The 26,910-nt window shown below is 46.5% G+C and overlaps 2 protein-coding genes across 4 annotated transcripts; one reads left to right on the forward strand and one right to left on the reverse strand.

Moving 5' to 3' along the window:
• The first annotated feature begins 319 nt into the window (after positions 1-319).
• On the forward strand, positions 320-22,704 carry LOC124467789 (collagen alpha-1(XXVI) chain). Of its 3 annotated transcripts, none has more exons than XM_047020222.1 (15): positions 320-642; positions 767-976; positions 1,537-1,659; positions 2,498-2,601; positions 18,086-18,147; positions 18,253-18,379; positions 18,546-18,653; positions 18,796-18,915; positions 20,373-20,456; positions 20,561-20,613; positions 20,749-20,811; positions 21,012-21,047; positions 21,161-21,205; positions 21,465-21,549; positions 21,778-22,704. In XM_047020222.1, exons 2-15 carry the CDS (start codon positions 816-818, stop codon positions 21,933-21,935), a joined length of 1,329 nt encoding a protein of 442 aa, XP_046876178.1. In that variant the 5' UTR covers positions 320-642; positions 767-815; the 3' UTR covers positions 21,936-22,704. The 3 variants fall into 3 exon arrangements, with proteins under 3 accessions (XP_046876178.1, XP_046876179.1, XP_046876180.1); XM_047020223.1 differs by having other exon boundaries at positions 320-539; XM_047020224.1 differs by having other exon boundaries at positions 320-449.
• Positions 22,705-23,757: 1,053 nt separating this feature from the next.
• Positions 23,758-26,536, reverse strand: myl10 (myosin, light chain 10, regulatory). Its single transcript, XM_047020225.1, has 7 exons — positions 26,431-26,536; positions 25,669-25,758; positions 25,281-25,356; positions 25,094-25,198; positions 24,713-24,791; positions 24,503-24,551; positions 23,758-23,994 (listed from the first exon to the last, which is right to left on the reverse strand). The coding sequence occupies exons 1-7, from the start codon at positions 26,431-26,433 to the stop codon at positions 23,890-23,892; spliced, it is 507 nt and encodes a 168-aa protein (XP_046876181.1). The 5' UTR covers positions 26,434-26,536; the 3' UTR covers positions 23,758-23,889.
• Positions 26,537-26,910: the final 374 nt, after the last annotated feature.

Here is a 26,910-nt window from a genome sequence, read left to right on the forward strand (position 1 = left end):
TATGGCAATGCAGTGACATTTCCCATTATAACATGTCTCAGGATTTTTAAGTTAATGTTGAAGGTAATGATTCCTTTTCGACCTTCAGGTGATTCTTCAGTATACCGTCAGGTGATTAAATAATCTTAACGCCCGTTTGGGTACATTGCCGCAGGCTTTAACACAATTACAATGGCCCAAGAGACAACAAATTTGAGTTGTGATCCTAGCTATTGTTGGTTGGTCTACCTCTGGTCTGTAACCTTCTTGATCCTGACACATAAAAAAGAGTAAAAACCCAATGGGAGGGTACTTCTTACATAGGCTATATAAAATGAACCAAATGATGAAGACACATAATACTTCCCCTCCTTGTACATGTGGCGATAATGACTTAATAACCTTTTATTAGGTTTTATCATGCTGTGGAGCTACCTTTTGACAACCATAGAGTAGTCTTTTTTTCCAAGGTAGATCCCCTTGCTCGCATTACCAATATCTGAGCCTGAAAACGTTCAGTCTTTATCATCTGCTGCGCCGTCGAATTCTCAGAAACTTCTGTGAGTTGTAGCGCAGGCACGCTCTAGCAAGGCAATTCCACTATCTGGGAGGCAAAAGCCATAGCAACACGACAAAGGCAGGACCGCAAGATCACAGAATTATGTCTGTTGACATTGCAATTTTGTCTATGTTTCAATTGATTTATTGTTAATATTCGAGAAAGTACGCCGTCGCTTTTTTATTAGTCCCCACGCGCTTCTCAAAACTGTATGCATTCGCTTCACAGGTAGCGTTCTTTCCACCTTTCACACTTGAAGGAGCTCCTCACAAGGACCATGACAGCTTCAGTCATTTTAAGTATTCTTTTTGTTTGGATGGTGTCGCCCAGTCTGTCACGAGGGACTGGGTTTCTCTATCAGTTTCCAGGTGTGACACTGCAACGCATCAATTCCGAACAAATTGTCGGACCCCCTACAGGCTCCAGTGCAGTAAGCAGGTTGGTTTCACAGCAGAAGCTGTTCTTGAATTTACTTCCTGCCCAACGCTCCATTTCTGTTATTTTAGAGGGTTTTTGTTTCTAATCAGTCCCATTATAGCTGACTTAACTGACGAGCAGAGCAGCGACTAGAGGAAATGTGTTAATTGTACCTGGGAAAAGAATAAGGTGCAGAGGTGTATCATGAAACTGCCTAGTCATCACTGAATTACAAAATGATGCAAACTTGTCAAATTGATCGATAGGGCTGTGCAAACCTATTCCTGGAGAGTTGCCATCCTGTGGGTTATCACCCAAACCCTAATTAAGAACAGCTGATTCTAATAATTACCACGTTGATAAGATGGATCGAGTTAATTACAGCTGGAGTTGGAAGTAAAGCCAACAGGAGGATATGTCTCCAGAAACAGTATTGGACAGCCCTGGTCGATGACTTCTCACACATACTCAGACGACAGCCGGGTTCGTCATCCATCATGAATTGTATCTCAACCTCTCTGTCCCGCCAATTGCCCGGTGACAGTCTCTAACAGTGTTCCCACATGCTCTCCTCCTCGTAGGAACTGGTGTCAGTACACTGTGTCTAAAACGGTGTCGTGCCAGGTGCACAACGGGAGCGAGGCGCTGGTGCAGCGCGTGTTTCAGAGCTGCCGGTGGCCCGGTCCCTGCTCTAACCTCATCAGGTATGGATGAATGCGGTCACCGTTTCCCTGCTCCTCTCCCGTGTCTGCTCCATGTCCAGGAAAACATACAGGACTGGCTGTCTGGCCACCACACGGCGACGGGAGCATCTTTGTCATGAGCAAGCTTGTGAGAACGAGCCTGTTATTGATTTTGGGTTCAGTTCAGCTCACGAAACGCCAGGCCAGGCCTTGCACACAGGGATCATAATCCACTGATATATGGTGTTTGTGTATCTTTTGCCTAATAGGGCTTTAACTTCATCCAGCAGACAGTTTGTCTTACGACTCACCCCACACACACACACACACACACCCCCCCCTCTTGAAAACACACTCTGTCCCATTGTATGTTGGTCATAGACGGCTGATTTACTCCCAGGCCCACCACACTGAATAGCAAGTCAGCCACCATCAAGGCATATAACAGTGATTTTTTCCATTCCCATTCCTCTATTCCCCAGTCTACCATTGCTCCCAGAAAAGACACTGATGTAAGAGCGTAGCTGTTTATCATATAGATTGGTGTGATTTGTAGCTGTATGGTTGCATTCCATTGTTTTATGTCTTTGGGATCCATCCAAGAATTCTATATAGACTCACAGTGTTCAGTCATAGTGTCAGCCTGGACTAACCTTGTTGTTTTGATAAAAGTTGATAAAACAAAACAAAAACAACACTCTTTTGATGTGACTCGAAGCTGCATGTGAAGAAAGAGGGTTACGAATGACAAATGGAGTAGCTGGATATGTCTAGGAGCTGAACAGGTGTGTTTCTTCATGAGGTCGAAATCAGTGAGAAGTCCCAGCGCTGCCTTCTGTGATATGTGGTGGGTTTTCAGTTACAGGACCCTGGTCAGGCCCACGTACAGACTGACGTATCGGCAGGTGACAGCCTTGGAGTGGAAGTGCTGCCCAGGCTTCCTGGGGGAAGACTGCAGTAAGGGTGAGTAGGACTCCAGAGAGCTCCTCTCCTCCTCCTCCTTACTTGGTTGGGGTGAGTTGAAGGCTAAAGGCTACACAACAACATCAATGTCGTCTGAGGACACTTCATAATTCGCCTTGGGCCTCACTGTTGTCCAGGTACCTTTTTGTTTGTCGTCAAGTTTCAATTGTGTGTGTGTGATATGAAATCCGGCAGAGGAATGGTCACCTATCGTCACCCAAAGCATGGGTGTAGCTTTGGCAGGACATTTTGTTTTGAGTTTGTTTTGTTTTTTGAAGGGCTGTGGTGAGGATGAGTCAAAAGATAGGGCCGGTTGCTGAGGAAAAGTACCACTTAGATGGAAATTGCATTCCTATATTTGTCTCTCTGTCACGCCTCTCAATCAGAATGAATCTGGAACACTACTGTTAACATCAGATGGGCCAAGAAGTATTAACGTCTTAAATACTAAGCTAGATGTCGAGATGTTGCACTTTCAGCAACCTTTTTATTGGATACATGTTTTCCCAAACCCAGTCAAAGCACACTGAATGCATGAGAAGGTAGCTGCCTCAAGAATATGAGAGGATTTCAGGATCTTAAGGGACGTTGAGTAGGGTTACCAAGGGAACACAAGACCGTATCCCTCAGTTGTCAGGTCACCAACATTTTCTGTTTCACATTTAAGATCGGTGTCTGATACTGTTCTTTGTATTTCACATCAGAGTTGTGTTCAATGTTGAACCCTGAAACATGACCTCCCCTTTGTGCCAGCACAGTGGAGTCAGTTTACTGAATGCAAGCATATGTTTTGAAGACGTGAAACGAGGTCAATTGCAGAAGAATGTTGGCAGATACTGATATACAGTTGTAATAGGTGTTATTCCTAAATTTAGATTGACCACCAGGGTTTGTATTGTTATATGTTTACAGCACAGCAACAACACTCTCTCTCTGTCTCTCTCTCTGTCTCTCTCTCTGTCTCTCTCTCTTTCTCTGGAAGTCTTCATCACATTAATGGGTAACCTGTGGTGACCCTGGGTGTACTCATCCCCCACACCCATGGGCCTGCTGTGTGGCTGGAGGGGTGTGGGGGGGGGGGGTGGGTTGCTGGCAGGCCTTGCTGTAGAGTTCAGGGGAAAACAAGGTCATCCAGCTCCAGCTGTTGTTAATGCTGCAAGCCCCTCTCCTACTCTCCCTGTCTCCTCTCGTTCTCATCACCCCATACTCTGCCACTCTCCAGCCCTTCTTTGATCAGACCCTGGAGTCCCTTGAAAGGGTAGACTGACTCTAGACTGTCCGTCACCTCAGAACAGGAGAAACGTCAACTGAAGAGTCTCCGTTCGGGCCTCAGCCACTTGACCCTCAGTCATGAACATCTGCGTTGTTGCCTTATTTACTGTAATCCACAATCAGATAGTCCTTAAGTAAAGGATTACTTGTCTTACTATTGAAATGTTTGGTAACTTGAGAGGGAAGAAAACCTGCCCTGTGGGAAATGCCTGGAAGGAGCCGGAAATAAAGGCCAAATGGTGTAGACAGGGATTGATGACTTACTTTGACAAAGAACAGACATATTATGATAAGATACCATACACCCCGTGTCACTGTTCCGTACTTGAATAAGGCGGACCAAGTTGACCTCTTGAGACGTCCAGGTTCCTCAGCGTAACTGTCATCCTATGAAAAACAGGCTTTTGTACAAGGTATCGTAAAAAGAGCCCAGGTGCGACCGATGCAGTTTGAAAAGACGTCAAAAGCACAAGTGCACCTGGGCCGGTCCCCTAAGTCGCAGTTCCAGAAGTCGTCTCACTTCGGTGGCAAGACCCCGCATGTGGCACAAGCTTGCTTCTGGGGGAGCAGAATGAGATCATCCTTTGATGGGAGGTCCCCCCCCCCCCCCCCCCCCCCCCCCCCCCCCCCCCCCCCCCCCCCCCCCCCCCCCCCCCCCCCTCCCCCCCCCCCCCCCCACTTGACGCACTCGTCTGAGAGAGCCTTCGCTCCCAGGGCCGAAGCATTAGCTGAAACCAGCGCCCGCTTGTTGTTTCAGGCTGCGGGTTGCGACGCCTCTGCAGTGAGCTTCTCCAGGATGTCATCGTGCTGTAATGCGCTTGGGCAGCGAGCGTGTCCTCTGGCCTTGATGCCTGCCTCTGTGTGTGTGTGTGTGTGTGTCGCAATACGTTTGTCACGGTGTACTGGTGTGGGTAGATGAGAGAGTTGGACCTGGTACTGTATGACCAGCTGTTTGTCTCGACCCAAGTTTCACTGGTCTAATGGAAACAGCCGGTCAAGAGACAAGTCATCTTGTCGTCCACTCTCCAGGAACAATTGGACACAGAGCCCTGCAGCACAAGGGGACTGTGTAAGCAAGGGTTCTCGTGAGATGTCCGTCCAGAGACGCATTTTGCGAGCACATGGTATGAATTCCAGCTAAATGAAGTGCCTTAGTTGGGGGATTGATGTGCAGTATTCAGCCATTTAGTGAACTTGATGGTGGTGAAGTGGGGGGGGGGAAGCAGTTTAGATCATACTCTTCCAAGAATCCAGACAACCCTTCCCATAACTTCACATGCACCGAAAGGGTCTGTAAAAGGGTCCTGAGCCAATGGAATACACATTTTTTACACAAGCTGTTCGGGAATGTCGAAGGAACCAACCGCAACAGATTCTTTTTCGATCAGTTTCACCGAATTGTCTGCGTATGCCATGTGCTTCCCATATTCGTCGTGTCCCTCTGAGTTCCCCATATGCATCCAATCCATTAAGGCTCCGGGACCCTCTGTTTAACCTCCTTCTACATCGAGGAGAAGAATGAGCGTTGTGGTCCTCATTTTTCATTTGACTCATATTTTTGCTCTGCCTCAGTGGCTTTCATGACACAAGTTTGAGGACGCTGCCACAATCATTTGCTTTGCTCAACTAAAACATGTGCTTTGTAGTGATCTGTGCTTTGGCATGATCCATGTTTGATTGATATTTTCCGGCCTGTATTTCAATTGACTGTAACAAATGACTGCTGTAATTTTTGTCATATACGGGTTCTCAAAAAAATATATAATTTCTTTATTTGGAGGTTGGGAGGTTATCACAATGGTTATGTCATGGTTATTGCCCTGGTTCTTAAACATTAGCTGGGAAGTGACATCCACTTGGGAACTTTATTTGAGGTATTCAGGGATTTTAAGATGACAGATGACTTGGGTTCAAAGGTCATAACAGACTTGGTGTTTTGATTCTAGTCCATCATCACCTAAATCCCCCTCTGTACCAACCAAAGAAAAACACATCATGATTACGAAGATCAGGACACACAGTGAGGAAAACCAAATCCCATTCAAGAATCTGCTGACACAAGCATAGACATCAAATCCAAAAAGGAATCCATCTCCAAGTCCCTATAAACATGTTTTAATGTTTTGTCTAGGGAGTCCAACAGCGAAATGGTTATCAAGAGTTTCAGTACACAACCATGTCAGCAACCCTCCAACCCTCTTCTAACTGTCATTTAGCTCTATTTTTTTCTTTCTTTTTATTTAACATAAACATATGAGGCACTGACTTGTGAGTGGGGGGGTGGGGGTGGTGTGGTTGGGGGTGGTGGTGGTGTGGTTGGTGGTGGCGGTGGTGTGGTTGGGGGGGTCTGTGAGGCGAGGCGATCGGCATGGCTGTGAAGTGCATCTGTCTGTCTGTGTTATTCCCTGAGTGACAGCAGCCGTGAGTTATGGTGGGCCGGTGGGACCAGCTGGAGAAGCCTGGCCCGATCCCTGACTTCTGTGGGCCCGATCTGGAATGCATTTGTCAACGGAAGGAGTGAGACACAGGGAAAAAGAGCCCGATTGTGACCAATGGAGAGATTTTGACGATACGTTCTTTAAAGAGGCCCCTCCTTCACTCTCCAGCCTGGCTTGAGAACATCTGGCCTCTCTTTGCTCGGCTTAAACTCTTTGTTTACAGCGGAGGCACTTGGATTAAGGTGTAAATGCCCTCTCTTATTCTGTGTCTTCACTTCTGTCCTTCTATTTAGAGAAAGTTTAAACCAACATCTCACCATTCGAAGATACTGTCGAGGAACCAGCTGTAGCCATATAGTATTTTGTGTGTGTGTTGAGCGCGCGTGTACACGTTCAGACGAATTCCCTTTCTGTGGTGAAGAGTTCTGTGTTTGTTCACGAGTTAAGATCTACATTTCTGCATGGGGATGTGTATAAGCATACGACACTGTATGCAAGGAGCGGATCTGAGTTCCCTGATTGTCTGCAGGCTACAGACACTTATCTGCGTGTTTGGTCAAATATTTGGACAGCCTGAGCTCCCTCGGGATGCAGGGCTGCCTTTCCCGGAGGGAGCTCCCTTCTCCCAGACCCAGCTTGGGTTACAGTGACCAGATTTCGAACCGGAGCTGCTCTCTCACAGCCAACATGCCAACTGCTTTGTTTTGATTCACAACCTGCAAAGTCAGCCCCTGCACACCAACCCCCCCCTACCCCTGCGCCCCGATCCAGAGACTGAGAGGCAGTGAGATATCCCTGGGAACGTATACCCACAAGCCCCCACAGCACAGTCTGACTTTGGAGACCAGTATTTTAAGCTTTGTGGGTAAGTGCATTCACAAATCATCATCAGCATACCATCCAATGAGTCAGTAGCTTGAATTCCAGGTGCAACTATATATCCATTAGCATGACATAGCGCTGGCTAATTGAATTATGTCTGATGATGGCAGATACTTGGTCAAGCATGCTTGCATTTTACAGTTCCTTGTGATGTTACTATGGCAACATAATAGACGTTCGTCTAGACGGACCCAGGTAGTAGACAAGACAGTAATTTATGATTTTCTGTCTTCGATCATCATACCAACATTACCAACTCCTCTCTGAGCCTGAGCAGATATAGTACGTCTCGTTATTCAACTTCATTACTAATGGTGTAGGGATTAATATCTTTGTGAGAAGTGAACTTCAGCCGAAGGTTTTCTTTTTGGCGGAGGGGGGGGGGGGGGGGGGGGGGGGGGGGCGGGGGGGAGGAGATGAGAGATATCATCACAAGTGCCTGTGGGAAACCAAGGTGCATAGATTTTGGATGTTTGCTTAACCTTTTGGAAATGTGTCTGCGAACATTTTTAGAAGTGGTCAAAGTGCTTGGAATAATTGTGTCCATATGGAGCCTTGCGGTATGGCAGGTCCTGGCCTCATCACTGTGGAGCTGGCCTTTCAAAGGAGCCGGTCACACACAGTCTCTCACCAAGTCATGCAGGTTAGATGTGATGGTTAGCGGTAGAAAAACAGAAACGAGTCCAACTTTTTGTATCTGTGGGTGTCAGCAATTACTTTTAGTACTCACACTCTGCCATGGTGGGGTTTTCTCCCACTCCAGTAAGCAATACCGAGGGATATGCCATGGACTGCAACCGTCCAGCAAGTTTTCAGGCAGGCTTGTTAGCAGGCTCACTGCTCAGTCCTCATAACTAAGATCTACACAGCCTGGGAATACAAGACCTACCTGTGGGCCTCCTATGCACTGGCACAGACATTGACTAATATTGCCCTTGACAGAACCAGTCTTCCAGTGTTGTACCACTTCAGCCTGGTCTCAGTTCATCCCCGGTGAGCATCGACACGTAACTGCTTTTGTATCGACTTCTTCATAAATCACAACCGGCACAAACTCCCGCGCCGCTTGTTTAAATCGCCACTTAGCTCAGTTTGTGGCACACCTGGATGTCTCCTGGGACCCTCCGGAGGTCTGGGAAACTGCTCTAACGAAGCAGAGTCTTCGTATGTCTGTGGTAATGACCATTGGAGAGGATATCCCCATTATAAAGCAATAAATCTGTAGCGGAACACCAGCCCTGGGTTTAGAGATTGCCTGTGGCAGGTCTCCAGCGCTGCTACACTACAACAGTGCTACTTGTCCTGCCAAAAGCTAGAGACTCACCCCTCATGAGCACATAGCACTGCACTGTAGTAGTTACTCTGTCGCCAACCAACGGCTACTCTCTGCTCGTCTTGATCAGAAAAGCTAGGAAGGAAGGAGTTGGGGAAGATGAAAATAAAATAAATAAACATTTGATAAAGCTTTAACAGGGAATAAATCTAAGCTTTTATTGACAATTACTAGACAAGGAAAGTTCCGGGCTCCGTTTGGAGACGACGTATGTTCCTTTTGATCCAGGAGATCCCATTTCACTTGACAGGTAAAGCCACATAGACTTCAGAGTGCTCTTAGATCCAAACGATAGTGACGTATGGGGACGTTTGACCCACCCTACAGATACTCCCCATAAGTCAGCAGAAGAAAGACCGAGGCAAAGATCTCCCCCAGACCTTTCTAGACCAGCCCGTCTGTTTAGGGCGTCCTGGCTCTGCATCAGATCCCTAGTGAGATGTGTTGCATTTGGCTTGGGTCATGTCCAAGGGCCCCCACGCTCTGTTCTGGCATGGTAAATCAATCAAGCCTCCAGCCTCTCCTCTTTTCCCTTTCGCTCGCCTGCTCCCTCTCTCCTCCCTCGTTCTCTGTCCTTCTGCTCAAGGCTGTGGGCAAAGGGCCTCTTGGAAGCCAGGACCCTCTGTTGATCTAAGAAAATATTTGGGTGAGGCGCTTCGCATGAAAGGGGTGTCCCATGGAGAGTTGGTCAACTCCAGCCACCGCTCAGCCCCCAAGATGTCCGATCAGTTCCTCTCCCAGCTCCAGGAGACCGCCGCAAACATCTGACGGCAGCAGATCCCATCTTTACCAATTAAGGGAGAAAATCTGGGTCGACAACATGAGATTTGGCCTAAATATAGCCGCGTCCCCCACGCACTGCACACGAGCCTGCGTGTTTCAGCGACATCAAACATGGAAAGACGTGTATATATATATATATATATATATCCCAGCTCTGTCTCGACATCTCTTCTTGTCGCAGAACATTTTCGGATGGGCTCCCATACTGTGAACACGCTAATGCGAAAAGCGGACGACTCCTCAAGACAAGATGGCGTCTCTCCCAGCTGGCTTCTCTTTTCCTTCCTCACTCGAAAAAAGGCTTCTGGCAGAAGCATCGCCGTGTCGTACAGCTATCTTTACATTCAGATGGAATTTGAAAATATCTGTTCATACAGTTAAATGGAAAGCAAGAAATGCAATTGCTTACAATTCTTGAATACGTCCCCACTATTGTATGTATAAACATTTTGGGTCTGGTTGCTAACTGCCCCGTGTGGTATATTTGAGCCCTATGCAATATCTTTGAACTCTGCAACCTCTCTTCTACAATCAAGAAAGCATCATCATTATCCGCAACGATTCAAGTAGACCAAATACAATGTTCCACAAGCAATGGTCCCGGCTACATCCACGACACTTAACCAACTCATCATGCCCATCTCCAATTTGGGCGTTTAGTTTGGAGCAGAGGGAAAGCATCTCGTGTTGTTTTTGGCTACATGCTGATGGAGTTTTGATGGGCCGAGTTGTGAAGAAGGTTGTGTTTACGCGAGGCCCAGATGAGCTTTTTCCCCTTCCCACTGATTGTGAGGCTGGAGGGTAATCACCATGCTGGGGGGCTCTGAGCCTGTTTCTCATTTCCCTTTCCATGCCCCCCCCCACCCCCCACCCCCCACCCTTCCCATTTCTCCTCTCCGACACTCTGATTGTTATCTTCCTGTAGAGTGTTTGAGGATATGTTGCCCCCCTTATCCAGCACAGCAATGGGACGAGAGTAAAGAGTGTATCTGGACGTCCAGTGTGTCTTTTACCCTGTCAGATATCCACTCCGGCCATTGCTCCTGTTGACAAAAAGATCAAGCGCACTCCTTTTTCAAAAGAGAGGTTTGCGTTGGGTTTCTCCGGGTCATGTTGAATCCACACGTTTCAAAGTGTTTGTGGTCCAGCCTCATGCACGTCCTACAGGAGTGGGGCTAGGCGAGGGTGCTACGCGAAAGACGTCGTGTCTGGTATCAAGTGGGTCGAGTGGATGTTTGTAGTTCATTAATGCTCTCCAGATGTGCGAGGGTTAACTCGCACACCCTCGCACGTCCGCTGGGAAGTCGGCCCGGAATTGTGTTTCTGTTTGTCCTCAAGTGAACTGATTATGATGCAGATTTGATTTTTCCGTCATTTGTTTTGCATCACTCATGCCTGAACGGAACATCTGAAAACACGATAAAGTCTCACTTAAAACAGATTGATCAAAGTGATTGTATTTGATGTGTTGTACTGAGACTGGGCCTGACCTTGCAAATACTGAAACCCAGCCTGAACCTGCCCAAAGGACATACTTGGATCCTTTAATACAATCATAATAGCTTGGCCAGGTGTCGAAACATCGCAAGAGGAAGTATATAGTCATGCATTTGCATGCTTATTTTATCCAGTGAAGAAATCTCAAACAGGGACAAAGCCAAATGCGATCGACTGTTTTTTGAATCGAGTCAAACACGTTCAACAATTGACGGTTCAAAACCATTTTAAATAATGATTTTTGTTTGAACCCCGTCCCAGTCTGTGAGCAAGCTTCCCTGCTGTAAACTGTAATTAGGTGTGTAACGGCATGACGAGAAATAACCCTGTGAGGAGTTTCTTTTGCACGGGAACTTGACAGACAGCACAGCCTTGGGGAAGAGCGTTGCTGCCAGTAAATAGATGAGAACAGCTGAAGGGGACAGGTGGGTACCCTGTAGCCCTGTAGGCCCTGAGAGAGGCCTGCTCTCGCTCCATCCTGTCAGCCAGCTGAATCCTTGAAGAAGACTGCAGCGAAAACACTCTGCTGTTAACGGCGACGGGGGACGCATAACTTGCGGTTGACGGCACTGTTAACTAGATTCTTTCAGTGCTCACCGGGTTCCTCGGCACGCTGGTGACTTTGGGCCTAATAACAAGGACTAGTGCACACAGGGCTACACTCGACAGCTAGCAATAGCAAGCTGTGCGGAGAGATCTTCACACGTTCCGAGATGCACTTTATGTTGGTGATGAAGATTCGAAGCCAGGCGAGTGCTTGGCTCATCTGTTTACACGTACACTCACTGAAGGTAGTTTTCACATTCAACTATTCCTCGAATGGTTAATTGGGTATGTGCTGTGGGAGCCAGCAATGTCCTCTGAATTATAAATAACAAGAGCTACTGTTCGAATGTATGATCATGACAGCTACTAGGCTGCTCACATTAGGTTTCTGACAAAAATGTTTTGATACATGGACGGTATTTGAGGCCAAGATGCTAAAGGGGTGCGGCTGTCTTTTGACAAGTCTATTACTCTTTCTCGGTTCTGCTGTGCAGAATCGAAATATCCAAGCATGACTGCCTCGTGATATACTGGCCTACTTGCCTCTTGTGTGTATCGTGGGGAATTGACAGTCCGGCAGGAAGTGTGCTTTTTCTCCACCCGTTGTGACCCTCTTGTAAATCTGCAAGCCCAAGGCCAGGGACTCCAGCAACTCGAGCCCTGACCACCAAGGACGGAGCGGCTGCTTGGACGTTACCACCTTTTCGCAGAGAGCTCAATTTAGCATCCTGCAAAGGCTGCCAGCTGATTGCTGGGCTCCAAGTAAGCCAGACGTCTAATCAAGCCACATTCCACAAACTCCATAATACTGTAATTCCAGAATCTGCCATCATTTTACCACATGTTCGTATGAGCAACTGTTTGGAATGGGATACTGGGACAGCTGGGGTACCAGTCTGTCTAGTAATCCAACACAGGGAAGGCCTTATACTTCTCGAAGTCCTGATATGTCTATAGGGCCGATGGCTAGCCTAATTACTGAGCTATCCGAGATGCATTGCTCTGGTGTAGACTTGTTTTAATCAGACAGCATATGCAGCGTTGTCAGCAGTTCATCGATCTTACCTTTTTAACACAAAATACTTTTCCCCCCAATTTGTTCAAAATGTAGTCAAGTGTTTGCCAAGAGTTGTGGACCTAACAAGAGTTGTATAAGTGAGAACACATGACCTCTGTTACTACGCTGTACCATGAGGTCTGAATTATACGAGACACAGCATCATTCACTCCTCGGCGCATTTTAAATCTCACATCGTTTTGAAGCCTTTCAGCTGAGAAATGTGTCAAAAGCTCCACAACAGGGAGGTCTCCCCCTCACTGTAATAAATTTGGCCACGTAAAAGAATCCTCCTTTCAGTCAGATTATACTTATTGCATATATACTGTACACAGGGTTCCTCCACCACTTCTTAATAAGTCTGTCCTACAGGTACACTTGCACTTTTGAGGTTCACGTTGTTTAATTGCAACTTGTTTAACTACATGCTCTTATGTTTCTTCCCATGGGCACTTATTTGCTTTTCACAATGTATGCTTCATGTTTTGGCTACCCACAATGTTTTGGGGCTGTCTCGTTGTTTACGATCATTGACCGATGCACTTTTTGTAAAGCTCTCTCTCTTGGATGTCGCTTTGGATAAAAGCGTCTGCTCAATGAATGCATGTAAACGTACGTCTCAAAGTGCTTCGCAGATGTAGAGACACTAAAGGAATAAATCACCAGTTTGTGGCCCGTGAGTCAGGGATGGTAGGGATTAGATTGTGTACATAACTTGTTGAATCACTGACCATCGCGTTGCTATTTTGACGCAGGTCAAAATAATTCCCGTGTTTTCGATAAGGCATCGATGAATTCTTTCTCTCTTGTGGCTGGGATTTGGTGAGATGGGGGCTTTCCCTCCACGGCTCGTTGTCACAGTTCAACCGCCGGGTGGTGGTTGTGTCTTGTTGTGGTTCCCAATGGTGGGATGAGATCTTGACTTGTTGGTGAGGACCGACAGACGGGGACCTCCTCTGAGAGCGGTCTGCGCTAACTGCGTGTGTGAGACCAGGTTCAGAACCCCTTCTGACAGTGGGAGCCAGACATAGTTCTGGATGTGTAGTCGCTTATTGCTTGTCTTCTGTTTACCCATGTATGTTGATGCATACCTTCTGTAGGCCTGGGAAAGAGCTCTATGTTTTGTCTGCAGTGAGAGAGAGAGAAAATGAGAGACAGACAAAAGAGTGAGAGAGAGAGAGCTATTATTAGCTCAGCTCTGCTGGTGATGGAAACGGGCTTCATCAGTGTGTTTTTTTTTTCATGATGATCTGCAACCAAACATTTCTAGAATCTTCCAGGCTGTTTAGAATCTGAGGTTGATTTATGCATGCGTTGTTTGTTGGAGGCTACATCGGGACTGTGCTTTTTTACAAGGGATGTGCTGAGCGGCTCTGTCTGCCCTGTGAAGCGTGCGTGCAGGGGGTGACTTAGTGCGTGTGTCTGCTTTCATAACCGTAATTGTCCTCATTATCTTACCTCCTTGCGAAGCCTCGCTGTTGCTGGCAACAGTTTCAAATGGGTCCACCCCACCCGTCCATCTGGAGAAAGCATTCACCTTGCACGGTCTGCGTTCACCATTGTCTTCGGGGGGTGCCTCTCTCTCTCACTCTCTTTTTTATCTTTTTTTTTTTTTTTTACTGCCGACTCTGAAGAGAACATCTGTATTTTTCACCTCCCCTGTCCAGTGATCTGAGGTAGACCTTTACCCAACGGTGCAACTACACTACAGGAAAGGCACGCCTGTCTTCAGAGCAGACGTCCCATGCCTGGATGCAGGCCTCCAAGAGTACTCGGTCTCTTGGAAGTCAACCCTCATCGACTTACCTGAGCCTCCCAGCGCCAACAAGCACTGTGAAGGTCACCAGTTCATCAATTGATATCTCTGACCTGGCTAAGAGAGGAAAGGGGAGGAGGTTAGGTGTACAGTATCTCTAAGAAAGTGTGTGGGGGGGGGGGGGGGGGGGGGGGGGCGGGGGGGGAATCAGCAAGAGGTCAAATTTGTCTTCATTTGCTTTTGTTTGAAGTGGAGCCCACAGTCAGACAGATGGATTTAGCTTCATGGCTCACAGTATGTGATGAGTCATTCCAGCAGGTGTTGGAGATCGGTTATCTGTCTAGAAGTCTTTTTATTTCAGTAGATAAAGGAACGGATTAGGTAGACATGCAGAAGACCTGTCATTCTTAATCCAGATTTAATCAAAGCTAAGCCACATATCATGCTCTGAATTGCCTATTTTCTACCAGGTTTTTAAGAATAATTTTTAAATACACCTAAATCTTAATATTGGATGAGGCAGCTGAACCAAAAGTGCAATTAAATCACGTATTCAATCTCAATGGCTATATTTCAATCAAAACATTCTTGAATGACTTGTATAATTACCAAATCTTTTCAAAGAAATGATTGTTGCTTGTTTATTTGAAATATGTCTTTGCCAATATACTGACATTGCACATTTAGTAGTTGGTTTTGCACTCATGTTGAGGTAAGGCCTTCTACGTCTGAATCTAGACCACTACACGTTGTAATCTTTTGTTTAATTAAAGAGAGGAAGCAGGCTTTGAGGAGGAGTCTGGGTGACAGATGTCTGGCCTCGTTTTTGTAGCGTACACCAAAACAACAGCACTCCAACAGCCTCCAGTATTGTCTGCCAAATAAGGCCGCAAAAAAAGGACTCTGAACTTTTTCGAAGTTTGTTGCTTTTTTGAGGAGCCTGCATCTTTTACTTTTACCGCCCCCATCCCTCCCCACCCCCACACAGACACACACACACTTGACCTCTGTGAGGCTGACTGGTTCAGGTCAGGATGTGGCTGAGCGTACTCCTCAGGGGTAGAGGGAAAACATCTTTATGTCTTTATTTAGACATTTTAACGTCTTTATGAGGTTTGGCAGGCTGCAGTCAGGCTGTTATTTTAACGGCTCATCTATCTTTCACTGCCTCGACCAGAAACGTCCACTTTGAGTGCTGCAGCCGAAATCTCCAGCACCTTCTTAAATGATGCAGACCCGATCTCGGTTTAGGTCTGCATATTCTGTTGAATGATGTCAGGGTTTGGTAGGCGAGTCACTCGAACTGTGGTAATCATTTTTTGATGATTTTCTTACGCATGCTGTTGGTATCTGTTAACAGCAGAACACTTACAGATGGAATTGGTAAACACACATTTGGGAAGGCAGTTGTACCACTTTGCCAGTATTATACATACTTTGGAACACGCACTATTTTCAAGATTTGGCCTTTCGACACATTTCCTAAAGCATTTCCAGGAAGGTTAATCTCTGTAGAAACCCTTTGGTGATTTCCAGGTGGTCACGAATCAGTTATCAAAGTTCCACCTCCAGTTGGTCTTATCGATATATGCACACTGAAACAATCACTTTCATCATCTATAATGAGACTACACCTTGTTTCCAGCTACAGACCTTGATGCCCTTTCATATCTAAGACAACGTAACACAAAAACACAGCATGGATTTGACCATAAAAGGTTATTTTCTTGTTGTTCCAGAATCATATTCAACCTTTCTTTCAAGCCAGGAGAAATATCACCATTTAGCCTTTGCTTCTGGCAGTCATTATATAGCCATTTGAGTGTGTGTGTGTGTGGGGGGGGGGAAGCAAAAAGCTGCAAATGGGCTTTCAATGCTTGTTTGTGCATCAACTCTAAAGACAGCTTGAGTGTATGAATTTGTAATGTTTCTATTCAAAGTCACTCTTGGCTGGAACCTGTCACAGTCACCAATGAACTGCTGTGTCTGTCTTTTTCTGTCTCTCCCTCTGTTCCCCTCTCTGTGTCGGTCTGTCTTTGTCTTTCTCTCTCTCACACACACACACACACACACACACAGCAGTGTGCACACAAGCGTCATTAGCACATGCTGTGCTGGCAGCCTGCGTCTCTTCAATCAACCGGCCCAGCACTCATTACGCTGGCTATATTTGTAAAACATCCTCGTTTTTAAAACTCCAGTTGAAAGATCCATGCCCAAGCATGCATCGTAAGAAAGCAACGTGTGGCCTCATGCATCCAAAATCAGCCTCTCGCTGAAGGCCAGCTCTGAATGACAACGTGTTTAGGTTCTCTTGTCTTGTGTGCTCGTTATCGCCACATCTTCCCATGTCTTTCTCTTGGCATGGCATCCTGAGTCTCTTCATTTTTCCATGATTCCCAACACATGCCACACCTAGGTAATGAGCTGAGAACAAGCTGATGAATTACTCCAGAGTTCCACTTGTCAACAAACACAAACATTTTAATGTCATGCTTATTACTCAGAACCCCCCCCCCCCCCCCCCCCACCAAACATTGCTTTTGGAGCGTAAATGTGCCTTTTTGACCATGGATGCAGTCACCAAAAAAAGGCACAATCGATTGAGCAAATGTCTCCTGTAAAAATACAAGTTCAAAGTGGGGTTCGAGTCCTTGGTCAGAGCTGTTTTAGATATGAAATCGGCGTTCATAGGGTTAATGTAAGTGCCTTTGGGGCTCTGAAAATGTTGTTTAGGCTGCATGTCTTGGTCTATTGTCCGTTTATCTTCTTCATGTCACGCGAAAACAATAACAACAATAAATGGATCCCCCTATTCCTCCATGAAGCCGTCCAAGGAAAAAGGAAGTTCTTTGACGTTTGAATAGTGAATAGAGCTATTTGGCGACCGTCAATCCCAGAGTATGAAAGGGGGATTTTAGGACATGGCAACCTGGCTATGGCCCTCTGTCTCAACCCCATGTTGAGACGTTCACACGGCGCGTTGCCACACACCCGGGGACGTTGGCACGGGGATGGGTAAAGGGCGGCTGGCATGCTGCTCTGTCAGAGGTGACGGAGCGTGCAGAGAGTCTCTGACGGTCACTGGAGTGGGCCAGGGTGGCCTCGCTGTTTGAACGCACAGCAGGAAGATGCCAAGCGTCACTCAGAGGGAAACGGCAACTTTGGCTCTAAGCTGGCAGATTTGGCAGAGGATGGGTGGAGGAGGAGGGGGGGGGGGGGGTAGGTTTTGTTTTCTGTCCAAGAGAATCAGCAGACGACAGTCTGTCTCGCATTGCTCACTTTACCTTTTATTACTCATTTGTCGTGTCTTTCTCACCCCACCTTCCCAATCGCTTTTTCCCCGCCAATTTCTCCTTACATAGCGTGTGGTCTTCCAGCCTGCATGCTCTCTCACTCTTTCTTTTTTTCTCTCTCTCTCTCTCTCTCTCTCTCTCTCTCTCTCTCTCTCTCTCTCTCTCTCTCTCGTTTCTGTCTCTCTCTCTCTCTACCTCTGGTCTGCTGTCTGTGTCAGTCCATCCACAGTCACCTTGGCTCAGTGCTCCTGCTTAGCCTGGCTCCCTTCACAACGTCAAGCTAGCATGAAGACTTCAGCTCTCTCAGTAAAAACAACACAGGATAGGCCAGCCCTGCCATCTGTTTGTTTTCTCTCTCTCCCTCTCATTTACGCTGCTTTTGGAAACACATACACTATGTGTGTTTTCTTCTCTTTTTTTAAGCCTGAACGTCTCAGAGTCATTGTGGCTCATTTGTGCGTCCACCGTTTTCCCCCTGGAATTGCTAATATGTCCACTGTCCGATATACGGTGTGTCCGGTACAGACATGAATATTTAAAGGTACGAGGTTGTATAAGTTAAAATAGATTTGCCCTGAATAACATCACCCTCTCCACTCTCTGTGTCTTTCTCTCCACGTGCAGAGTGTATGAACTGCACTGGCTTTGCCGATGTGAACGACCGACTGAGCACCATTGAGTCCAAGGTAAAAAATATATTCGGTTGACAGATTCTCTCAGTTTGGACACATAACAACAACAAAAACGTTTCTGTGGGGACAACATGGTAACGTGCTTCCATTTTGGGCCAGATTCTGTTGCTGGAAGAAGCTGGGCCTCCACCTATTCCCATCAAGTACTACACCGAGAGGGCAGCCGACAACGAGGTGGGAGTAGCCAAGCCCACCCTCCTCAGTCCTCCAGTCCACGGAATACCAGGTGAGGAAACCGCACCTCCTCTGATGGGCCGACACAGTCCGTCTCGACGGATGCCCTTGGGAGAAGCATGGCACACTTTCCTAGGGTTAGCTATCGTGTCGCGAGAAAGATGCGCGTCCCAGCCGTGGTTGTCTGTTGAGGGTTTCGAACCTGTTTCTTTCTGAAGGAGCCCGGGGCCCTCCAGGGCCGGTGGGGCCCCCGGGTACCGCAGGCCCTCCAGGGCGCGCTGGAGAGACGGGCGTCTCGGGAAAACCTGGACCGATGGGACCCAGAGGTACAAGTTCTAGAACCTCACACTCATCTACCATCACTGCTCATACGATGCTACTGACTGAGACGCACCTCTGGAGATGCGACACTGACACAGGAGGGTTCTATCATCTGCTATAAGAGTGCTTGTACCCTCCGTCCCACAGGGCCCCAGGGCCAGAGAGGGATCCCAGGGGAGAGGGGTCTTCCTGGGCCAGCGGGCCCGCCAGGACCAGCCTCTCACCTCCTCCGTGGAGATGTGTTTGGCCTCCGGGAGCTGGGACAGTGTGAGTAGATTTGAAGCCGCACAAGGGATCTGGATGTGTCTGTGACCCGAATCACCTTTTTTTTCTCTCAGAGTGGTTGAATGTATTTTGTGGCAGTGAATGTATTTGAAACGCCAGTCAGAACTTCGAGAACGTTAGTTTCCCCCATGTGTCATACAAAAGGTCATCGTCACCCCCTGTGAAGATTTTTTTTCTCACATTTTGACCAACAGTCTCACATATCCAGCCGTCTCATATATCATCTCTCTTACCATATTTCTCTCTTGGCGTACGCGCCTGTTACAGTCATATGTTACAGAAGTGTCAGTTCATAATGAAGAGAAAGAGAGATAGGTCAAATAACAAAGATAAGTAGCAGTCTACTGCTCCGCCCCCTGGTTCTCTGTGGACAGTGCATGGACAATCAGTGGTCTGGAAAGCCACTTTCTCAGTATCTACATGTTAATAGAGATTTGTGGCCCACTCGTGACTTATAACCCATTTTTACACTGTTTTTAAAATGCCTTTTTTCCATGACCTTGGGAGAGAGTAGTCAGCTTAAACCAGGCCCTTTTTCCCCTCTCCCTCTGAGCGAGGCTGTATGCTGTGGTACTTGGAATGTGCTGTCTGTTGTCCAATGAGAGCTCGTTGAGAACCGGAGAGATTTTACAGGCAGAGAGTGAGCCTTGTTCCCGTTCTTGCTGCTTTGATGGACTTCCCAGAACTGGACCAGCATGGCATCGGAAGGAGCGGGAAATGAGATAGAAATGTTCTATGCCGTACATGTAACGGAACTAAGTGGTCCTGGAAAGGGAGGCTTCCTTTGAGACTGCATTGTGTACCAACAGGGCTCATAGTGGTGACATGGCAGATTTGTGGATGACTTCCATTGCCGGCTAAAGGTTTAAAACGAGGTCCCGAAAACAGTTGAGGTAATTCACCGCTGTCTCGATGTAATTCGATCCATCGGCTTACCTCAGATGCATTTTCTATTTTCACCACTAGAGTGCGGTAGAGGCTCACTCCAGCCTCCCCTCAGCCAGCATGGGTGGAAAGCTGTATTTAATTACTGATGGTGGGCTGGCTTTGTTTAAGCCTGGGCTCTGTCTGCAGTTGGTCTGCTGTAAATCAGAGCCAATTTGTAACCTGTCAGCACAGCTGCCTGGATCTGGCAACCTAAGGCGCCTGCCAAGCCAGAAACCTGCTCAATAAAACGCCAAGGAGAGGTTCTCCAATCGAACCTCAGACCTGTGTGTGTGTGTGTGTGTGTGTGCGTGTTTTAAAACGGGACAGTTCCTAAACATGTTCCAGAGCTACCGCTCCCTACCTCAACGTTGGCTGTGACACAACTGTGTCAAATCTAGCAATCTCAGTTTGGGCTATAATGTTCTGGATGCTCTCAGACCCACAGCTGCGCAGCAATACAAGCATGATTTGAAAAGTCCCCAAAAGGAAATCTGTTTCTGTTTCTGATCTAGACGATGAGGTAGACATCTCTCCACCGAGTGGCCAGAGTCCTGTGAGTGGCCCCCCAGGACCAGCCGGGCCCCCTGGCCCCCCAGGTAAAATCACTCACCACTCACTGTTGCAGTATAACACAGTTAACATGTGTGTTCCTTCAGAAGAAACGATGATGGTGATGATGATGATGTCATGGACTCCACAGGTGGCGCCGGACCCATGGGGTTGCCAGGCAACCCAGCCCCCCCTGGCCGAAATGTAAGTATTGAGTCCAATTGGACTTCTGTAAATGCCCAGTCTGTGATTGTGTTGTGATTGTCTGCCTGTCAGTTCCGTATGGATGTGTGTGGTAGATAGACTGTAGGCTGCATTTGTGGCTCCCTGTTCTTCCAGGGCAGAGATGGGCTGTCGGGCAGGCCCGGGGATCGCGGGGCAAAAGGAGATGCCGGTGAGAGGGTGAGGCTCGGCCGAGCGGCCATTTTTTAAGACCCATCGAATTCAGCTGTTCAGCCTCGAGATGAATCCCAATCTGAAATGCTCTGCTCCCAGTTCGTTGGACGCCCTCTTTGTTTTTCCCATGTCACAACAATGCCATGAGCGCCAAAGCAACTTCAATCCCAGCACGTCATGTTTTTCGTTTATCTCTCCTTTCGCAGGGACCTCCAGGACACAGTGGCGAACAGGGCGTGCGAGTGAGTTAACACGCCGAATTAACAACAAACCTATGAACTGGCTCAATACGGAAGCTTGTGAGGAATGTGCACACGTCGTAACCACTCCTCTTGATGTGTGTGTGTTTCTATAGGGGGCTCCAGGACCTAAGGGAGAGCCAGGAGAAGGTCTCCCTGAGGTGATGACACACGTTTCCTCCATATCATTAACCAATCATTAGGCCCGTTTGAGATTCAATCACGCACGCGGGGGTTTTGAAAACGACCCAATGCCCCAAACGTAACAAGCAAAGCTTTCGGGGGATCGACACAGCCTAAAACTATGATCCCACTCGACTCCTCCCCCCCCCCTTCCCAGCTCCCTAACTGCTCTGTGAAGCCTTTTCTGTTGTTGATGGTGCTCGAGTGTGGACGGTGTGCTGCTGTGATTGTGTCCAGGGTGAGGGGGCGCTGCAGCTGAGGGAGGCTCTGAAGATCCTGGCAGAGAGGGTTCTCATCCTGGAGCACATGATCGGCATTCACGGTGAGGGGCGCCACGTGCCGCACTCCTTCGGGTCCCTCGGGGTTCGCAGCGTGCGGAGGAGCGCGGGTCGCTCTTTTGATCTCGAACCATTATTGAGCATAAGCACTCTCCTTTTTCTGTTTTTGTTTTCCTCCCTTGTTCTTTGCCTCCTTTCTCTCTCTCTCTCTCTCTCTCTCTCTCTCTCTGTCTCTCTCTGTCTCTCTCTCTCCCTTTTTCCTCTTTTCTCAGAAAACCCCCTAGAGCCAGGGTCTGGGCTGGATATCCTGTCTGACCTTTTACCCACCTTGAAAAACAAAAGGGCGGGTCCCAATACCCTCCTCCACTCTCGTACTGCGGGAGACCAGAAGCTGATTGGAGAGCAGCGAGTCAGGAGGGCGGGCAATTAGACCATCCTGCCCATCACTGGAGAGCATGTTTTTTTGCCTCAACTGTTGATTGGTTTGAGATTGACACTCCGTATGTTTACAGGGGCTGTATAGGACCATGGGGAGTGACCATGCTCATGGACAGGAACTAACACAAAGACTTTCGTGCATTGATGTTGATGAGGGTAGGTCTGTTGACATTGTAGTTGTCATAGGCACAACTGAATTTAATCCACTTTGTGCAGGCACTGGTCCTAACATATGCATCTTCTGATAGGTCTCTCATTGCAAAAGATGCCAGAGGAATATTGTCGAAATCCATTTTTGCCATTGTACTGGTTAAACGTTTTATAAACAAAAGAGTTGTTTCTAAATCTGTTTTGACATTGTAAGTGTTCTGTTTTTCTTGAGCGTATTGGCATATGACAGGGATATAACGAGCTGGTATCAAGAACCTTTTCAATTGACTGTAGTCCTCTCCATCTGGTCACCCTTGTTTTATACAGTCTGCCAAAAAGCCAAATGACTGTCCCCTAGCTGTTTCTCCTTGTAGAGGGCTCTAGCACCAAGGTCACATTGACTGCTTTGGAATGTTCTTGGCTTTGACTGTATTTTCATTCTGGCCTTACTATTTGCACAGGATTTACCAAGAAATTGTATAAATATCCATTCTGTAACTTACTGTACAAATTCAACTCAATTGAATTACCCCAAATCGGATCCCAATACATTTTACCCCTTTCACTGTACCAGTGTCTCAGTCTGGAAATAAACCTGTTTTTATAAGTACGATTCTTCCATAATAATTTGGATGCACCTGTTGAAAACCAAATCTGATATATTAGTGCTATATATAGCTTGAATAAAATGGACTGTGTTGAGAATGGAGCAGGAATTTTGGTTGGCCTTGCTCATGCGACCGTTCAGTGTGGAGTCTGGCCAACTCATTTGCACACTGTGCAGCCAGCTTATTATTGCAGCTTAACTGTCATGTCTTTTTGGCAATATCCTGAATCATTACTTCAGATTTCCTTTTTGCAAACCTCCTTTCAATATTTGTAATGGAACACATCCAAGCGTGAGACGGTCCAAAAAGGTTACCTTTGTTACTTTTACATGACATTTCATTGCAGATTTGTTTGACATTAAACACAACTGTGAGGTATGCTGTTATGTAAAGCTGATGGATCCTAATCTTGACTGATTGTGGGTCTTTCAACGTATCAGCGTTTTGAGGTATGCGAAAGACTTGTGTCGAAACTGCACCCTCAGAAGCCATGAAGACTTTTTCAAGGAATCTTATCTACAGTTAATTAGACACATATTAAAGTTGTTTTTTTTATGATATGTAAATGCTATATGTGGAATCTTGTATTCATAGGCACAGTTCTCCAGACACAGACTAAAACAAGATAAGTTACAATTCAAGACTTTCAGTTAATGTATCATTTTGTCGAGGACGAGGCTTAATCTATGTCCAAAAGAGGGCCTTTTAAATCTTATCTTCTGTAAAGATAATATCTGAAAATAGTTGAACAACACAGAACAAGAAACTCTTGGAATGATAAAGAAAAGTGTGCTTCAAATGGACTTTTAAAAGTACTTTGTTATAGTATTAATAGTCCTATACATGTACATTTTATGTGGCACACAAGTGTGTCATAAGTAATTGTGCATTATTGCAATATTGATCTGTTATGGTGTCTTTTAGTTCAAACCTGATCAATTTATCTAATGGATTAATAAGTCACTTTTCAATGTTTTGTTTAAGATACCATCCAACATAGGAATGACCCAATCATAATTCACCTGCTAACGCCACACAAATAACCACACAATGAAGTTTTATGAAACTTTTATTGTGGTGGGGATGGTGTGTTGTGGGAGGGGATATGATGACACGTATGAGGCACTGAAGACGGGGAGGGCGGACCAAGACGATTAACAGGTAATTGTGGGTGTGTGATTGGCTCCTTTACTCCTGCTCCTTGTCCTCTCCGTGGGTGATGACGTAACACAGGTTCTTGTAGTCCAAGTTGCCAGCGACGTCCAGGGGGAAGTTGGTGAACATGTCATTGATCTGGCAGGGTGAGAGTCCGTACAACAGTAAATACAAAAAGGTTTGCCAACATTCTGAGACAGTGAGACCAACGCATCCATTAATCATTTCTCACTCTTGAGTTTTTCTATTCCGGTGAGGGTCTTTTTCTTTCCTGTTTTAAAACGATTTTACTGTAGCAGCTAGCCCCCATGGAGGACAATTTATCTTCCAGACATCTGATCTGTATGAAGGATGGAAGCTGTGGTCTGATGTGCTGTCAGTCTGACGTACAGTGAGACTCTTATCTGCTTTTGTGAGCTACAGATGGTCCGAGTGATCTTATTCATCCATAACTTCACTGGACCATGATGGGGCTTTGGAGGTTGGGTTCAGGGATAAGTGTGTTTGAGGTGAAGCCTATGAAATACCCATCTGTGATGGATGGATCTAAGACAGTGGATGATGTATAGCTTGACCCGACACAAAGCGGGCCTGATACCAAACTGAATTCCACCGAGTCTCAGTAAACCAGGGAGAAGTGCATTACCTCAGTCTCTGTGAACTTGTCTGCCTGAGACATGAGATGATATTTGATCCTGGAAGGGGAAAACAATGTCTTGTTAGAAACATCCACCTTGACATAAATGACTTTCACCAGTTGTGCAGGACTACTAGAATCGTTTATTCGCTAGAGTTTTGAACAGCTCCATTAAGATTGTGGTTATCTTTTGAAAATAAATCATTGAATATGCCTTACTCTTCTCCTCTGAGCACACCCTTTCCCTCAGGGTCAAAGATCTTAAAGGCGTTAAGAATGGTCTCCTCGGGGTCCGTACCTATAATGCAAAAAGGCAAATGTTACAATTAGAGCAACAACTGCACTAACAGATATAGGGGCTTCAAAACAGCACCACAAACAGCACCACACACTAATTTATCCCTCATTCTTTGGAAAGTAGTTCTATGTACCTTACTTTCATGCTAGAATTTAAGTAGTTAAGTATGGCTTATCTAACCTTAAAGTTTAAATGGTTTGGCTATGGTAAGTCAAAGATGGCTGCCAAGCAAGGAACAATAGGCAATACAATAGCTATGGCATTTAGCACTAGCATTAGCCTCAAAGAGTTCTCGGTCTGACCTTTAAGCTTCTCGCCAAACATGGAGAGGAAGATGGTGAAGTTGATGGGGCCAGGGGCCTCCTTGACCATCTCGTCCAGCTCATCGTTGCCTACGTTGAGACGACCTGAAGGAAGACAAACTTGTTACACGGAGCCGTCACAAGTACAACTGGGACATGGACTTGGACAAAAGGGTTAGCGTCTCACCCAGAGCACAGAATGTGTCCCTCAAGTCACTCTTGTCGATGAAGCCGTCTCTGTTCTGGTCCATGATGGTGAAAGCCTGGAAGGGAAACCCGAAGGGGAAGTGAAGCTTCACACATAGTAGGCTGCAATTCTCCTCAACCCTGGGTGGTTGGAGAATGTCAGGAAGTTTAAGGTTTTTATTCCAGACCATTCCTGATGTGTGTTAGTTTCATGTCCTGCACTGTCCATGTTCACTGTTAGATACTGTTGATGTCCACTCATGTGAACATTACACACACACACAGACACTCACACAGAGACACACACTCACACAGACACAAACAGACACACACTCACACAGAGACACACACACTTTTAAATACAATAAAGTGGACAAATCCTAACCCACCTCCTTGAACTCCTGGATCTGTGCCTGCTCAAACATGCTGAACACATTGGAGCTGGCCTCAGCCGTCTTCTTCTTTGCCTTCTTGGGTGCCTGAGTCACAGGTGAAATGATTGTTATATTTCAATCTTTTACACCTGTTATTGGAAGAACACCTGGAAGATCCTTTTCCATACCTAACTTCCATGTTACTCTACATTTGTGCTCATGGTGCAGTGGTATCAAAGCCTTGTCTATATTTTTAAGTAAAAAATAAGTTAAGTTATTTCTAAAGTTTTTGATTTGTGTGTGGGAAAATTAGACTCAGTGCAGTGGCCAAAATAATTGTTGAATTGATGGTAATTGTCACATAGTGATGTGTGAGTGGATTAGACAAATATCAAAGACAAAAACAGTTTGAACTAAGCCATAAAAAAAACACTGTATACTTTTACCAAAAACAAATATTTATACATATTTTACAAAATGTGTTTGTCCAATTAAACCTGCTCTTTTAAACGTTCATTAAACGTTTTTTGTTTCACGTTGGTATCAAGCATCACAGAGAGAGATACTATCCATTAGTGAGGATGCACTATCTAGATGAAAATGTCAAGAAATATTCTCCATTAACTTGTTAAACACCGCAGGAAGCTCTCCCATTCCTTTCACAATCTCTCCACACAGCTCTTTGACCAGCCTTAGAAACGTCAATTACAAAGCCACACACCCACCCACTCACTCACACAATCAAGAAGCCAAGAAGAGGTGAGAAAAGAGCCTTACCATTGCGAGGAGCTTCTTAACACGTCTCTGGACACAGTCGGGGACACATAAGAATGACCCTTCGCAGTTATATAGCGACACAGTTGGCTTTGTGGGCCCACCTGCGCTATGTTTAGACAAAGGGGGGTGGGCGGGGGGCATCACCCAGGCATGCCAGCCATATAGAGGACCATCACCTCCCTCCCGCCCCCAGAACACCCATTGTTAAGCCTTTGTAATGGACACACGCAGGGTGCTGTTGGTCCGTCGCTATCTTAGGACCAGAGGGCCCACGGGTCAGGCGCTCACATCCGTCCCTTGTCCCGCAGTGGATTCTGGGTACTCGTGAGGAAGTGTCAATGCCTAAGAATTGACAGGTCATGTGATTAGGCTGGGCACTGACCCCCGCAAGATTACCACGGTAATGAGTTGATGCCCTCGTCTCGTTGGTGGTGGAAGATGGTGCTTTGAACAGCTGCAGGGGATTTCCAGCTGTCGGAG

The sequence above is a fragment of the Hypomesus transpacificus genome, chromosome 5 (genome assembly GCF_021917145.1).
Source record: "Hypomesus transpacificus isolate Combined female chromosome 5, fHypTra1, whole genome shotgun sequence".
In the NCBI taxonomy this organism is placed as follows: Eukaryota; Metazoa; Chordata; class Actinopteri; order Osmeriformes; family Osmeridae; genus Hypomesus; species Hypomesus transpacificus.